The sequence below is a fragment of the Athene noctua genome, chromosome 15 (assembly GCF_965140245.1).
Source record: "Athene noctua chromosome 15, bAthNoc1.hap1.1, whole genome shotgun sequence".
Classification (NCBI taxonomy): Eukaryota; Metazoa; Chordata; class Aves; order Strigiformes; family Strigidae; genus Athene; species Athene noctua.
In genome coordinates, this window is record NC_134051.1 from 20,451,746 (window position 1) to 20,467,763 (window position 16,018).

The 16,018-nt window shown below is 40.1% G+C and overlaps 1 protein-coding gene across 13 annotated transcripts in view; it reads left to right on the top strand.

The window, feature by feature from the left end:
* The window catches only part of UNKL (unk like zinc finger), a 53,783-nt gene extending 40,193 nt beyond the window's left edge, over positions 1–13,590 (top strand). For 11 of the 13 annotated variants that reach the window (XM_074918942.1, XM_074918935.1, XM_074918932.1 and 8 more), the window contains 5 exons: positions 1,384–1,476; positions 4,284–4,514; positions 5,175–5,377; positions 6,203–6,457; positions 9,550–13,590. In XM_074918942.1, the coding sequence (XP_074775043.1) occupies positions 1,384–1,476; positions 4,284–4,514; positions 5,175–5,377; positions 6,203–6,457; positions 9,550–9,705 (938 nt within the window). In that variant the 3' untranslated portion in view covers positions 9,706–13,590. Of the gene's footprint in view, positions 1–1,383; positions 1,477–4,283; positions 4,515–5,174; positions 5,378–6,202; positions 6,458–9,543 lie in introns of all 13 variants that reach the window. The other 2 variants (XM_074918938.1, XM_074918933.1) reach the window with 2 other exon arrangements.
* The last annotated feature ends 2,428 nt before the right edge of the window (positions 13,591–16,018 follow it).

Consider the following 16,018-nt stretch of genomic DNA (forward strand, 5'->3'; position numbering starts at 1 on the left):
TGTAAGCATAAGTTGGTGTACCTTATGGCAACTCTGTAGATTTGGGGTTTTTCCTTAAAAGAATTTCATATGTATGTATAAATATTTTTACAGAGTTTTTCTTTGTGGATATACAGGATGGCACTGAAAATAAAGCACTGCATGTAATCAGAATAGTGCAGAAAATTAAAGACATTATTGTAGAACAGAAAATAAACACATAGTTTTCTTGTAGGAGGTGGTGGATTGAAAAAAGGGATAGAAAAAGATCTGCAGCAAGAGAAGGGGTTAGGTGATAATGGAAAAGGGGATAAATGGGTTTGGATAAAGGATTAGGGGAAATGCATGACAGTTAACATTAGCAAGGACTGAGGAAGCTTTGTCAGGCAGTGGGGTTTGGAGCCCTTTCTGTGGCCCTTTGTCTTGATCTCATGGGGAGCTCCAAGCCTTCTGTGTCTGCTCCTTAAGTAATAGTCCCCAAGAGCAGGGGAAGAGAAGGGTACAGGGAAGTTGTGAATGAGCATACCAATCAAAACTAGTTTTTAGCATTGAGGCTTGGACAGTGCATGACAGACTGGAAGAAGGTATATTGTAGCAGTCTACCCCTGTCAGAGTCAAGGGAGATTGGTTGAGTTGTCTGGTTTTGTTCTGATAAAAAAAAGAAGGAAGTATCATCTGAGAACATAAAATCTGCAGGGTGTTTGAATTCCTCCTGAATTTTTTTTTTTTTTTTAAAGAATAAATGAAAAATTTTTTTTTAAGAGAATAGAGAAATTAGATAAACAAAGTATCAAAGGAGACAGATTTGGAGAGGAATAAATAGGGAATGGACAGCAGTGAATGGGAACAACTCCAGTGGTAGTAGGGAGAAAGTGAGACCTTAACATTAGGGGACATCTGCCAGCCCAGTACTCTGCCCTGTTGTCTGTGTTAGATTCTGGGTGGACCTCCCCATGCAAATGTTTTGATCGCTTCCATTGCTTTCTGTTGGATGCTCAAACATGGGGATTTTGCCTGTCTGGGAGGCTTGCCATTCAAGGAAAATTGGTGTCTCTCCATTTGCTTCCTATATATGTTGTGCTCTTAAGATGTTGTCTGTATTCTCCCTCCACTCCACTGACTTTCCAGCATGTGAGGTGGAATCTGAGAGAGCTGGAAGGTATCAGAAATTAAGCTTTGAAAATCTAGATAATAGACAGTAAGGAGACATGTCAGTCCTTGTTGTGGTAGGGGAGGTCAAGTGTGGCAGAATGAGTTAAGGCCTCACATGAGGAGAACATGACAGGTTAGTAATTTAGGAAGGGTGCAGGCTTAGATTTGATCTACTATTTCTTCATTTCAGCCATCATGATAGTTTTATGGATAATTCAAGGATAATTCATTGCTACATGTTTTGTTTAACAGGTTCTGCTTTAGATTTGCACTTTAATGATGTGAACGTCACATCCATAGATAGAGAATTAGAAGATCAAGAAGGCAGTGACCTTGGATTAGCAAGTAAGAGGTCCAATTTGTAAAATTATGCTCATTTAAAATACCTTTCTTTCTCAGTTTCTAGTCATCAAGAGAGTTAACAGACAGCAAAGACTTTGAAGGAAAAGTCCTCATTTTGTTCCAGTTATTTAACTTTGTGGTGTAAAGGGATTGCACTGCTATCATCCTGTCTGTATTTTGCAAGGGATCAGTCTATTAAACATTTTGGTTCTTTTTGTAACATGCTTAATGACTTGGGCCTGTGGGCATAATAGGTGATGGAAGGATTTACATGCATTTACAGGAAGGTATTATGCTGTCCGGTGATGATGCTAACTGGTTGTTCTTTCACCAGAACAGTTTATATGTTATCTATTAACATTTTCCATTATTGTTCATGATATTCCCCTTCATATAGACCTGGAAGGAAACTGGTAATGTGTGCAACTTCAAATTTATTTCTCTGCTAGGGATGTCAGGCTCAACCATTCTCCTGATGCTGTAGTTTGTTTGACTGGTATTTCATTTACAGCCTTGTTCTATGCTGCAGTAATGATTATGCTTCATTGGAAGTACCATGAAGTATGGAACAGGAAGGAAATACTGTAACCAGTTTTATTTGTATGTGGAAGATAGTTCATGCCGTGTAATAGGTTGACCTTGGTGGGTAGCCAGATACCCATCCAGCTGCTCTCTCATTCCCCCCTCCTCAAAAGGACAGGGGGAGAAAATAAGATGAAAAAGCTTGTGGGTCAATATAAAGACAGGGAGATCACTTACCAGTTTCTGTCATGGGCAAAACAGACTTGATTTTGGGAAAATTAATTTACTGACAATTAACATACAGTTGGAAAGAGAAGAACTAAAAGAAGTCCCTGCTTTTTCCCCAAGCTCAACTTCACTCCCAACTCTTCTCTCTCCCTTCCCATCCCGAGCAGCACAGGGGGATGCAGAATGGGGGATAATTGGTCAGTTCAGAACAGTTCCTCTCTGCTGCTTCTTCCTCCTCACACTTTTCCCTGTTCCAGCATGGGTCCTATCCAGGGCCGCAGTTCCTGTCAGGAGAACCTGCGGCAACATGGGCTGCGGTTCCTACAGGCAGTATCCACCTGCTCTGACCTGCTCCTCTCCACAGGCTGCAAGGAAATTCCTGCTTGTACCCGCGTCTTCCACAGGGTGCAGGGACATACCTGCTCCACTGTGGTTTCCTCCAAACCCTCCACGGGCTGCAGGGAAGTCTGCTCCAGGGAAATCTCTGCTTCAGCAACTGGAGCACCTCCTCCTCTTTCTTCTTTCCTGACCTTGATGTTCACAGGGCTGTTTCTCACACCTTTTGTTCCCTCCTCCTCTGCCTGTGTGGCATTTTTTTGCCCTTTCTTAATTACGTTCTCCCAGCAGCACAACCACGTGGCTGAGGGGCACGGCTGTGTCGGGTGGTGGGTCCGTTGGAGCCGGCTGGAATGGCCATGTCCGGCGCAGGGCAGCCCCGGCCCTTCCTGGACCCCCTCACAGCCCCCCCCAAACCTTACCCCATAAACACTGGACATGCAAGCACACTGTATTTGCCAAAACTCGACTGTATTTGAAGACCACTTTAAGAACCAGAGGAGGGATGGTTCTTCTGCTACTGTTTCATACACTTTTTATCGGGGCTTTACTTTGTCTCTTGATTTTTAAGAGAATTCTTACTTGGTGAGATTTTTTAATTAAACTCCCTTTACTTTGTTGGTTCCTTGCTCCTCTTGGGGGGAGTGGTGTACATTTATTGTCTGGTATATTATGTACGTCTGTGGTTATATATCTGTCCTGTATCTTCCTCATATGGTTGGTCGTGAGGCTGACCTTGGTAGCATTTGCTGAGTATTTCAACATACTTTTTTTTTTAAGACACCATGGCAATGAAGCTTATAATGAGCATCCCTGTCTTGTTATTGTGAAATACTTCTAAGAGGAATTATGTTTTCTCTGATGACATGTATTCACCTGTTTCAAGCAAAACCATAAAACTAGAATCACAATCCTTGTTTTAAGTACAATCATTTGACTGCTATATTTTTTTAAAAGCAAAAGTGATGTCATTTTTAGTTGCTATTCAAACATATTGATCAATAAAATCTTCACAGTAAATATTAAACCATTTCCTGACCAGGAAACACTGCATCTATGCATGTTTATTTAAGTAATTGCATGATGGAACATCTTTTTTTTGATACCTATTTTTTATTATTACCATTATTTGGGGAAATTATGAACAATGCATTTGTTTGACTAAATTATTAGTTTTTACTTTGTTACAAACCCAGTTTTCATAGAGAGTTCAGTACTGTTGACATTTAAAATCTACTAAACAAAAGCAAAAGTATGTAGAGGAAAGAAATTGAGCTCTATCTGATTATTATGCTGTGGATGATTTTTGAAATACGTAGTCTTGCTTAACTCTAGTTTATATATTAAAATAAATGCCAAATTTTTCTTAATCCTTTAAGTTTCAGTCAATTTCTCCATTTGTGTTAGTTAGTGGCTATAAAAATGATTAAGTCAACTTGATCTGAAAAGTGTTTTCTCTTTCTTTGTAGCTGCAGATAAAGCAACTGCCTTATAAAGCTACAAATTCTGTTTTCAGGCACTTGGAAAACTACTTTCAAGTGTTCAATTTAAAAAATATTTTTGTAATAGAAGATAAATGAAGCTTTCTTTTTTAATGGGAGCTATTTGAATATATAATTTAATTTACATTTGATACATTTTTCAGAAAAATACTTAGAGACACCTGTGTACCTGCTTTGGAACAAATGTTGTTTTGTTTTTTTACCCCCCTAATGCATACATAGGTCAAAGATTACTGGGAAGTTCAGCACCTGTCAATATTCCAGGTTCTCTTGTTCGTTCCTCATCTTTACATTCATCATCATCCCTTTCAACCTCTCCACTCAGTTCTCTTTCACAATCGCTGTCTCAGTCTTTTGTTTCATCCGCTACGGCTCCTCACCACCAGCAGCCTCAGCCTTTGAAGACAGAACATAGTATGTTAGGCACCTCAGCCTCTTCTCACAACTCTTTAGGTAAGTTGAAGGGTGCACCTTGTGTATTGTAAGAGGGAACTCAATGGCAGGTAAGAAATGTCCAGTTCAAGGGTTTGCATGTTGCTTACGATTTAACCTGGACAGCAAAGCCTAGCTATTGTATTTGATAACAGTACTGATAATGGAGTTAATATGTGGTATGTGTGAGAAAGTTCAAGGAACAAACTTCTGTACCTAGTGAAGGGAAAAAAGGAATTCTTGGAAGAGGAGGTATTTACAGAAGCATTTGAAAGGGTTAAAATATAGCAGTTGGCATACAAGCAACAGGAATTAATTTTAGCTGCAGCATTTTCCTAAAGCAAAATCAAAAACAGAAAAGGAGGAAGAATTAAAATGATGTATGAGTTGCTAGGAACAAAGGTTTTTGTATGTACATGAATTCCCACTCTTCCTTCTCCTTGTGTGGACTGTAGTGTCTTTTATGGCAAGAAAAAAGCCCAGTGTGCTAAGTCTGAATTGCTCTAAATACTGTCAACATTTTCCAGACTGTCATATTTCTGAAGGTAGTGAAACAATGTTATGAGGCTTGCAGATAAATGTATAAATTTTGCATATGTGGCACATCTGTTTTGTTCTGCATATGAAACATTTTGCAGCAGTGTGTGCAGAATGACTTTTTTTCCTGCCTTTGTTTTACAGGTTTAAATGGTGTTACAGGTAGCATTTGGGACTTTGTAACTGGGAGTTTCTCTCCTAGTCCATCTCCAGTACTAAGCAGTGGCACTACCCCCTCTATAAATTCAAACACCAGTGGGAATGAACTAACTCGAGTTAGACAGGAACTTGATGATGCCAAGAGAAAACTAAAACAATGGGAAGAATCTTGGCAACAAGTAAAACAGGTATGCTAATTTATGCTGTTTGTTGCTTTGTGGTTATTTTTTTAACAAGCAAGCAGCTCCTACTGCTTTAAATTTTTACATACCTTCTTATACCTGGACCCAGAGCTTTATTACAATATGTCAAAGGAACGTTTTTTCCATCCTCAAAATGGGCTAGCATTAGGAAACTGAGCTTTTTAAAGGGCAATTAATTTTCTGAAAATTGATCTGCCTTTCTAGACAGGGATACTTACACATATTCATGATAGGGGTAAAACGCAATGTATCTTGATGTTTAAGTAACTAAAAACACACCTTCCGTCCCATACCTCTTTCAGATGATTAGCACGCAAAAAAAATAGAAGCTTGCCAGCAGCTGTGGTTGTATAGTGTACCTGGACAGTATCTAGCCATCTCAGCAGTCAAACTGAGGTTTCTGGTAACTGCCAGTCTAGTGTATTTTCTGTAGTCCTTTCCTTCCCCTCATGTTGTTCTCTCTGTAATGAGGAGTAGCTAAATAGCTGTACTAAATTTTGTTAGCTTTTGATCCCTCTTGATATTAAATTATGAATTCAACATTTAAAATGTGTTCCATTTATAGAGCTCTAAAAAGGCTTCTGGCTGTTTACAGACAAGTAACCATGAGATACCTAAAAATTACATTAAGACAAAACGAGTTGATAATTAGAAGGTAGGGTAGGTAGGGAGAAGCATTAAATTGACAGTAAAAGCATTGTTATGTCTAAAATTAGAGGTTAACTGCATCTTTGAAGGCTTTTGAATTTGCTCTTCTGTTGTCAACTTAAAAAGTTTATTTTTTATATTCTGGAAATCTCTTTCTCCCAGGCATGTGATGCATGGCAGAAAGAAGCTCAAGAAGCAAAAGAACGTGCTAACGTTGCAGATGCAGACAAACAACTTGCTTTTCAGAAGAAGGAGGAAGTGGAAAACAAATTAAAAAAGCTGAAGGCACAATTAGCTGCTTGTCTATCTACTACATTACCTTATATGAAAAACTATGGAGATATAGAAAAGATATCCTTGCCAAAGCTTCGTTCCTTACAAAATCAGCTGCACGTAGATCTAGAAACAATAGATGAGGTGAGTTTGTTCATCTGCATAACTATTTTTGATAAACTGCAACTGGCAGCTCAGTAACCTTCAATGACATATTTATGCCAGGTTTCATTTTAAAGAGCAACATTGCTCTCAGCGTTAAGTTTTATCTTTTCTGGAATAGTGAATGGTCCAGATTTCTCAACCTAATGGATTCTTCTGAGTTTTTGATCAGTTATCAGAATGAATTACAAGTGATTCACAAGAATTCTTGGGATGATTAAAAAAATATTTAAAACTAGCTTTTACCTCCAACATTTTGGGCACTATCTAAATAAATAAAAAAAGTTGCCCTAAATAAATTAAATAGTTACATGCTTTTCACTTGTTTAGAAGGTAGGTGGTGAGGTTCCCTGCTAGGAGATTGTGTAGTCAGAGAGCCCAGTACAGACTTGGAGCATAGAATCATTGACATTAGAAAAGACCTCTGGAAATCATCCAGTTCAACCCCCTGCTCAAAGCAGGGTCAGCTCGAGGAGGTTGCTCAGGGCCTTGCCTGGTAGTGTTTTGAGTATCTCCAAGGATGGAGAGTCCACTATCTCTGTGGGCAACCTTTTCCAGTGTTTGACCGTGATCACAGTAAGAAAAGGTTTTTTGTGTGTCTGTGTGGAATTTTCTGTTACTTTGTGCCCGTTGCCTCTTCTTTCACTGGATACCACCTAGAAGGTTTTGTCCCTATCTGTTTTACTCCCTCCCATCGGGTATTTATACACATGAGTAAGATGCCATCTCTTCTGAAGGTTAAACCTTCACAGCTCTTTCAACCTTTCCTTGTATGTCAAGATGCTTCAGTCCCTTGATCACCTTAGTGGCATATTGATGTATTTCACCTTCTCTAAAATCCAGACTCGGTTTCTGCCAGAATTTAGGATGCTCTTTCACTGCTGGACTGAGAGCATTTCTCAGGGCTCTCAAAGCTGGGAATATCAGGTGCCACTCCTCTGAGCACATCAAGGAAGGTAGTAATGACCATACACTGCTCCAGGCACCATACTTCAAACGTTGCTGAGCATAACTTGGTTTCACATTGCTTTCTCCCCTGCAGTCTCAAAGGGCAGTGACCACATATGACACCAATTCTTGCTGGTTTGTTTTGACTGCAACAGGACTGTGCAGACAAAACCCCCCTATTTCCCTTCACTACTGGGACAGTCTGCCATACTCTAGTACCAGTTTGAGTCCAGTAGTGTCTTCTCTGTCTCAGTGCACCTTCTGTCCAGTGCCATCTGTATCAGTGTGAACTACAGCCTTGGAAAAATAAAACGGGCTCTCTTTAGAAGAATTTAAAACATAATTTAAGTCTTTATCAATAAAGTAGGTGGGTGAAGATGAGACTTGCTAGTTACCAGGCCCCTGTTATCAAATACATTTACAGGATTCTGGATTGGATTTGGGATTGGTATTGTTTTTCTCCTAAGGGATTTTAAAGAGAAGCAAAAGACTCTTGGGATCTCTTACCAAAAAGTTACTACATGGTGAGATGGAAGTAATTTTGGCCAGGCTGGAGTGATCAGAACCATTCCCACCTTTTCCAGCTCCTCAGCTTCTCAGGTTTCCTTTACCACTGTGACCTCCTCTCACCTAGCCCTTCCTTCCAGGAGTAGGTTTGCTGTCTTAGGCAGCACCAATGTCACGACCTGCTCAGACAAGGGAGAAGTGACTTAGGTTTGTAAATCCCCAACGGAGTGGACAACAGTGACACAAGTCTCAAAGGCCAGACATTTATTAACTTCCCACAGTGTACTAGTTGCGTACACGGTAATTGACGAAGTGTATAATGAGTTGTGGCAAGCAATACAGTATGCCTTGCATTACTTAATGGTAGTGAAGGAAGAGGGGAAAAAGGAAAGGAGGGAGATAGAGAGAATAGAGACATAGAGATCACTGGTCGGTTCCTGCATCTATCCAACCAAGAGGGTTCCAGGAGGCGGCCGTCTTCTTCGCTTCACTGCACTCTCTGACCACCTCCCTCCTTGTCCCCCCCTCAATTTATACCCACTTTCCTTGAGTCCATCCCCTAGGTTGACCCACATACCTACGTATCCTACGTATGGGGAGGGGTGTTTCGTGGGGTGATGTAATTAGCATGATCTTGTTAATCTTTGTTAGCATATTCAGGGGTGTTAACTTTAATATGCGTTTTGTGGGTAACGAAGCTGGACAGATGGCCCCTGAAACTTGACCAGGTGCACCAGAGCAGAACTGGCCTGTCTCCTCATAACTCCCCCCTCCAGCTGCATCCTGTGTTATTCGGGCAGCTTTATCAATTTCGACCATCACACCATCCACCCTGGAACTGTGGTTTCATTCCTTGCAAGTGTTTGAGACATTCCTTAGCTCAGAGGGCCTCCATTCCCCCCACTATCCTTTATCTCTTTCTCGGGCTGTTTTTCTCAGTCTTTGTTTCTCGCAGGCCAGTCTCTTTCAGGACCTGTTTTTACAAGTCACCTCTCACAGTCACACATAGCGTTCTGGCTTCATCTCTTAGTCTGAACCATGTCTTGCTCTTCAAAAATTAGCACAGCTTTTAGATGCTTTTTAATTCTTGTTCCTTAATAGGGTTGATAACGGCTTATCACACGGAGACGTTTATTTGCCATCTTAACCTCCTCCCTGAAGTCTCTATCAGTTGCTTTATTCAAAGTACTGCACATTTGGTATGCTTCCATTTTGTCCTAATGTGAACATCTCCCATGGCATGGGAAAATGTAACACTGGTTTGAAACGGCAAAATGAAGGAGTCTATGACAATGAAAAAGGCTTGTTTCCTCTTTTTTTTGTTTTTGCTTGTTTGCATCACTCATCCCAATTATGCAGGAAAATTCCAGTCCAGAGGTTCAATCCTAGGTATTTTCCTTTCTAAAAGCACCTATGCTCCTCCAGCTGCTACTTTAAAGGTTGCATGTGCTCTGATCTTATGACACCCCCCCCTCCCCCCCCTTCAGCTATTTGTCATAGAAAAACATTGTCCTTTTTGCTGTTAAATTAGTTTATTCGGGACAGCTAAGGGTAAAGCTGCTAGAATGCAACTTTGTACTTTGGAATCATTCTCACTGAGTGCAGTAATCTTTTCACAGGTGATTTTTCAGCTTCAGTCAAAGAAGTGTATCATATGTCAGGAAGGTGATCGTAGCATTATCCTGAATCCATGTCAACATTATGTACTTTGTGATCGTTGTGCAGCTGCCCAAGAAGAATGTCCCTGCTGCAAGAAAAAAAAAAATCTGTGGTAACATACAGGCATAGTACTCATATTCATGAATAAATAATTTTATGTCTTTGTATTTTGTATAAGAATTTTATCACTTACAATTAATCCATTTAATAGTGCTAGACTGATTTCCATTCTGATGTGAGAAACTTAGTCACTTTAAGAAAGAAAATAAGGCTTGCTCACCTTTACATACTGGCTTCGGTCATTTGATGAGGTTCTGTAGTCTTGAGGTTCTCTAATTCCACCCCCCCCCCCCCCCCCATCCCATCCCATCCCATCCCATCCCATCCCATCCCATCCTTTTCTGATTTCCATTTACATTCCTAGTGTGCAAGCTACTTAGGTTCATATGCACTGTAATCACTTTGTATAAATCTTACCATAATGCCTGAATGAATAGTTTCTATCTTTTATTAACAGAAGGTGGGTACATAGATACAGTAACTACACACTCAACAGTACAAATGGCTCCTTTGCCACATCTGTTTTGTGCAGAACACCAGAGCCAGTGTTTTGAAATCGGTCTAACACTATGTTTACTTGGATGTTTGAAAAACTCTAATTAATATAAAAGCACTTTTTAATTATTGTGTTTTGTTAGAAGATAACTTGTAAATTGCTTCAAGCTGCTTTCTAGGTCTTATGTTTATTTTTTAATATGCAATAATATGATGTGTTATATGTGTACTGTGAATTTAAAATACTTCACATGGGTTTACTGTTAAATCACAGTATGATTAAATAGAAATGACAACTTAACTAGTTTTTTTACAATTTATAAGTTAACTGCATCCTGTAGGATTTATAAATGTACCAGTGGATACAAAAACAGTGAGGCACGTATGCTTTCATATTCAACGATATGTTTTCAATTTTGTGAAACAGATCAGTTTTAGTAAACAACTGTGCATTTGCCTATTTCCCTCAGTTTGAAGGTTTGTAGTCTTGAAGTTTTTGTACATCTCCTAACCTGTGTGGTACTCATCAGGAGCAGACATGATATATTTAATACTACCAAGTGCCTATGCCCAATATCCTATAAAATGGCAGAAGACATAAAAAATGAGTTTTTCAAATAATTTCTATTGCTTAATTTTGTATTGAACAATTTGACAGTAACTAGAATATGTCTCTTGCTTTTATAAATATTAAAAAATACACTTTTTTCAGTAATGAAGTAATGCGTGTTTGAAAGGAACTTCATATTTAGGTACGTAATCAGGCAGTGGCACTTTGACACGGTGATTCTTTTAAAAGGTGGTCTACCCTTACTTCATCCTGGTAGCTGGGAACATGCAATTCAGGAGGAGAAGTTAATTAATTGCTGCATGTTAACACTGTATATTTTTACTTTTCTTACATGGAATAATTGCCTGCATTACTACTTTTTCTGTTAAATTCAGGTGTGACACTAGTACAACCTAGATTGAAATGACCTACTACTGTGTTACATGATTTATATCTCCATATTACTGTATTTGGTACAAAAAGTGAGTTCACACAAGCAGCAGAGAGTTAATCTATTTAAATTTCAGTCATGCTAAAACAAAAAACAAGACATATACTAAAATCATTATTGTCGAAACAGAGCTTTTAGAACTGTGTCAGCATATTAAAGGACCCAAGCCAATAGTACTGAAATCACTCTCTCCTTTTTAGTGTTCCTTGTAGAAAGGCTTGAGTTAGCAAAAAGTCATTACACATTTCCTGTGAGAACTAAATGTACAGACATGTTGTTGCTTTCCTAAGACACATTGATCTGCAGGAACATGGAGACCTTTTGGGAAGGGAGAAATAGGATAAAATATTAAATACATTTCTACTTGTTTCAAAATTTTGTCTGAAGATCACTTTAAAGACAAAAGCTGGGTTTAATAATGTGATTTTCTTGACTTTAACACAGTTTCTCGAAAATGTACTGAGAAAAGTATAAAATTGGATTGTAATTGCATTTTCAAACACACTTTTCTGTCCTAAGATATTGCTGTTTTAAAAGTGTAGCCAGCTTTAGACTTTTAAAAAAAAGAACTTGGATCACCAAGTTTGTCTGTAGGTATTAGGTGTATTTTTTACATTTGTGCAGTCTATGATAAAGACTGATTTTTGAACCTTAACAACATTTTAGACTAAAACAAACTTAGTTATGTAATGGTTGGGTTTTTTTACCAGTGAGCAAATCCAAGAATGTGTAATTATAGGTTGAAATTATGTTACATATTTTTCAAACAAGCAGTTATTTTGGGCACCAGTTTACTGTATTTACCTAGTGTGGAACAGCATTCTGCAACCATTGTTCTCACAAAAAACATTTAGAAGTATCTTAGTGAAAATTTTTGCTTTAGTATTTTAGAATAAACCAGTTTAGGCCACATTGTGCTGCTCATATGCAGCTATGTGACATTTGTTACCCACAAGATATGGAAGCATGGTTTTTGTGCCGTCTTGTCAAAGTTTATAGTTCTTCATGTGTATTCTAGTGCATCTGACTATGTCCTAGGGCTGTTTTTTGGTCCCCCTTTTGGTAGTAACAGGCGATTTTCCTAATCTTGTGACACCAACAAAGGAATGTAAACAGCAATTGCAGTGTTAATCATCACATTGACATTCATAGTTTGTATGTGCTGCATTTTAGAGGAAATGAACTAATATGTTTAGTCTGTTGCTTTTTGAAGCTGTATGTTCTGTGTTTTACAATGATGAATCTTGAAAATCATGATGTGCGTTCTATAGTAGTATCAGTATTGAAAATTTTGCAGGTGTTCCCTGTAAGTTTCTTTGGTGCTGAGTTACAGACACATTTAAAAACTATCAGCAAGCCATGTGGAGAAGAAACATACCAAAGAAACGTACCTATGTATGAAATTTTCAGACTGGGCAGCTTGCTATAACTATAGACGAATCCTTAGGTAATCACTTGAATCATACATTATGATACATAGCAATTATATGAAAATAATATGGTTGTTCTTTACAAAATTCTTTTTGTGAGGAATTACAAGCAAAGTTTTCTTTACCTTATTAAAGCAAGTCAAGTGCAAATACAAATAAATACATACTTTTACACCTGTCCTTTAAAATGGAGGATAATAAAATGTATGCAGTTAACTAGAGACAACTATTCGGAAGAAGTCAGAAGTGAAACCTGACCGTTGTAAGCATTTATCCTTGTACTATATACACTATCTAGAAACTGGATACATTAAAGTTATATTTTAGTGAGACTACAGTACGGTAATTTGCTAATTTGCTGAAGTCACAAAACACATAAAAGCAAACTAAATAGATTTTCAAGATTCATTTTGTAACTTGACAAAGTTCTGTGTTAATTTATGTAAGACTATAATTTTTAATGTGAATGCCACTACGTTGTCACAGTTACTTTAGCCTGAGAATAATAGATTAAAATTCTGATTTCTCAGGGTTTTTACAGTTAGGAGCTGTAATTTAACCAGAAGTATGCTAATTGCAGATAGATCCCAAGCTGCATGTTATAGGCTTATTATTAGTCTTCTTTGAATAGCAGATTATGAGACATACTTGTTTTGTTCTATATTGCCATTCAGAGTATCCTAGTATTAAATATAGGTAGTAATATTATTACTGTCACACTATGCTTGTGTAACTGTGGTCATCATCAGACCCTAAATAAATATGGAATTTTTACTCATACTAATTTATGGAATCTGTTAATGTTTTGAGTGTACAGACAGAAATGATTTTGTGAATGAAATTGTTCTTAATACAAAACATATTATTTATAATGCGTACTCATTTACTTGTAGTGAACTGTTTAAAACTGTTAACACTTGTTAAAACTTTTCTACACTATAGCGTTTATGCAATGGTTTACAGAAGTCATTGAATTATTTTTATTACCAACATGGAAATAAAATTTTGATCTTTATTTCTGAGCTATACTGTGTTTAGAGACTCAAAAATATACAGGTATGTTTTCCTCTGCAATCTAATTATGGCATTCCTAATCATTTCAGGGTTGAAATCACTGGGATCAGCATTTACAGATTCAGTGGAGAAAGACGTTTAACCGTGATACAAAGAAACTGAATCAGCACAATGGTCTGCAAGACAGAGGCTGTCAGAGTAATTAAAACATAATCACTTTTCCGTTCTTCTCTGTACCACGTGCTAAGAACATCCGTCCTATTGGGCTGGGGCTGTCATCCTAAGTCTATGCCAGTATTCTGTCCCTAACAGTGGTGACAGGAGACGCTACTGAGGGGGAGCACCTAAGTCTGGGCTCTAGCTGCAGTCTGTGCTTTTCATACCCTCCAGTGTTAGAGATGTTAGAAACTGCAGTCTCTTTAGGCTCAACTTAGACAAGATGGTAGCTTTGTACCTTTCCAACTCAAAAGTTTGTCCTTTGTAAGATGCAGAGTGTGACAGCATACAGTACCGAGGGTGTGGATTCTCCGAGGGTTTTCCTGAGGTGTTGTCCATACCCTTCCTGGCAATGCCTATGACTTTTTCAGACTTTTTTTCCCCCAGCGGCCTATGCACATCCAGCCAGTTACTAAGAAGTCTTGGCTTACATGCTGTCCTTCCATGAGAAATTCAGTAATGAAGGTGGGAACAGCCCCAGCAAGGAGGGAGGGAGACAGACACACACACCACACAGAGTCTCGCATGATGACTTATTCCCAAGGAGACTGGCGATGAAGCTGCGGGGACACACAACCCTCGTGTGCCCCAGTTCCCTTCCCGCACACCTCAAAGCTTTGCACTTCTGCGCTGCTGCCGCCCGTCGACCAAACGTCGTTACTGCAGCTCCGGCGCCCCCGCGCTGCCGCCCGCCGGTCCCGGCCATGCGGTTGGTGCTGCGGGGCCTGCGGGTGCTGCCGCCGCGCTCGACGCTGCCTCCCGGGAAGGAAACGCCGCCGCTGCCCCCCCGCCTGTTGTCGGTAGGTGCTCGGGGCGCAAAGCGCGGAATGGCAGCGCCGGTGCCGCCCGTGAGCAAGTGCCAGGGCCGATCCGCGTCAATAACGGTCCCTGCTGCTGCCGCCTCTGTCCCCTCTCCCGAGGCCGCGCTGGGGCCGTGCGTGTCCGTTCCTGCCCTGCCCCGGGGGTGCCGCCGGCTGCGCCCAGCTCGGGGGCCAAAGGGACGGGCGGAGCGCGGGCGGGAGCCGCCGAGGCTGGAGCTGGAGGGGCCAGAGAAAGGGAAGGAAGGAGAACATCGAGGGCTTGTGGGCAGCAGCCTGGCCCTGCGGGAGGAGAGCGCCTGCCTCTCCGGGTTAGTGTGCCGTTAGGGTTAGGGTTAGAATTAGGGTTAGGGCTTAGGGTAGGGTTAGGGTTAGGGTTAGGTTTAGGGCGCCATTAGGTTTAGGGTTAGGTTTGGGGTTAGGGTGTAATTAGGGTTAGGGTAAGGTTTAGGGTTATGATGAAATTAGTGTTAGAGTTAGTATTAGGGTTAGGGCCTAGGTTTAGGGGTAGGTTTAGGGTTAGGGTTATGGTTAGGGTGCAATTAGGGTTAGGGTTAGGGCTTAGTTTTAGGGTTAGGGTGCAATTAGGTTAGGGTTAGTGCTAGGGCCTAGGGTTAGGGCCCAAGGTTAGGGTGAAATTAGTGTTAGGGTTAGGATTAGGGTTAGGGCCTAGTTTTAGGGTTAGGTTTAGGGTTAGGGCTAGGGTGCAGTTAGGGTTAGGGCCTAGGGTTAGGTTTAGTGTTAAATTTAGGGTAAGGTTTGGGGTTATGGTGACATTAGTGTTAGAGTTAGGATTAGGGTTAGGGCCTAGGTTTAGGGCTAGGTTTAGGGTTAGGGTTAGGCTTAGTGTTAGAATTAGGTTTACGGTGCAATTAGGATTAGGGCCTAGGGTTAGGGTTTGTGTTAGGGTTAGGGTTAGGTTCAGGGTTAGGGTTAGAATTAGGGTTAGGGTGCAATTAGGATTAGGCCCTATTTTTAGGGTTAGGGTCAGAGTTAGTTTTCAGGTTAGGCTTATGGTTAGGTTTACGTTTAGATTTAGGATGCCATTAGGTTTAGGATTAGGGTTAGGATTAGGGTGAAATTAGGGTTAGGTTGAGGGTTAGGGTTAGGGCCTAGGGTTAGGGTTAGGTTTAGGGCCTAGTTTTAGGTTTAGGGTTTGGGTTAGGTTTAGGGCCTGGGTTTAGGCTTATTTTTAGGGTTAGGGTGAGGGTTAGGGCCTAGGGTTAGGCTTAGGGTTAGCATTATGTTTAGGGTAAAATTAGGGTTAGGTTTAGGGTTAGGGTTAGGGTTAGTGTTACGGCCTAGGATTAGGGTTAGTTTTAGGTTTAGGATTAGGTTTAGGGTGAAATTAGGGTTAGGGTTAGGTTGAGGGTTAGGTTTAGGGCCTAGAGTTAG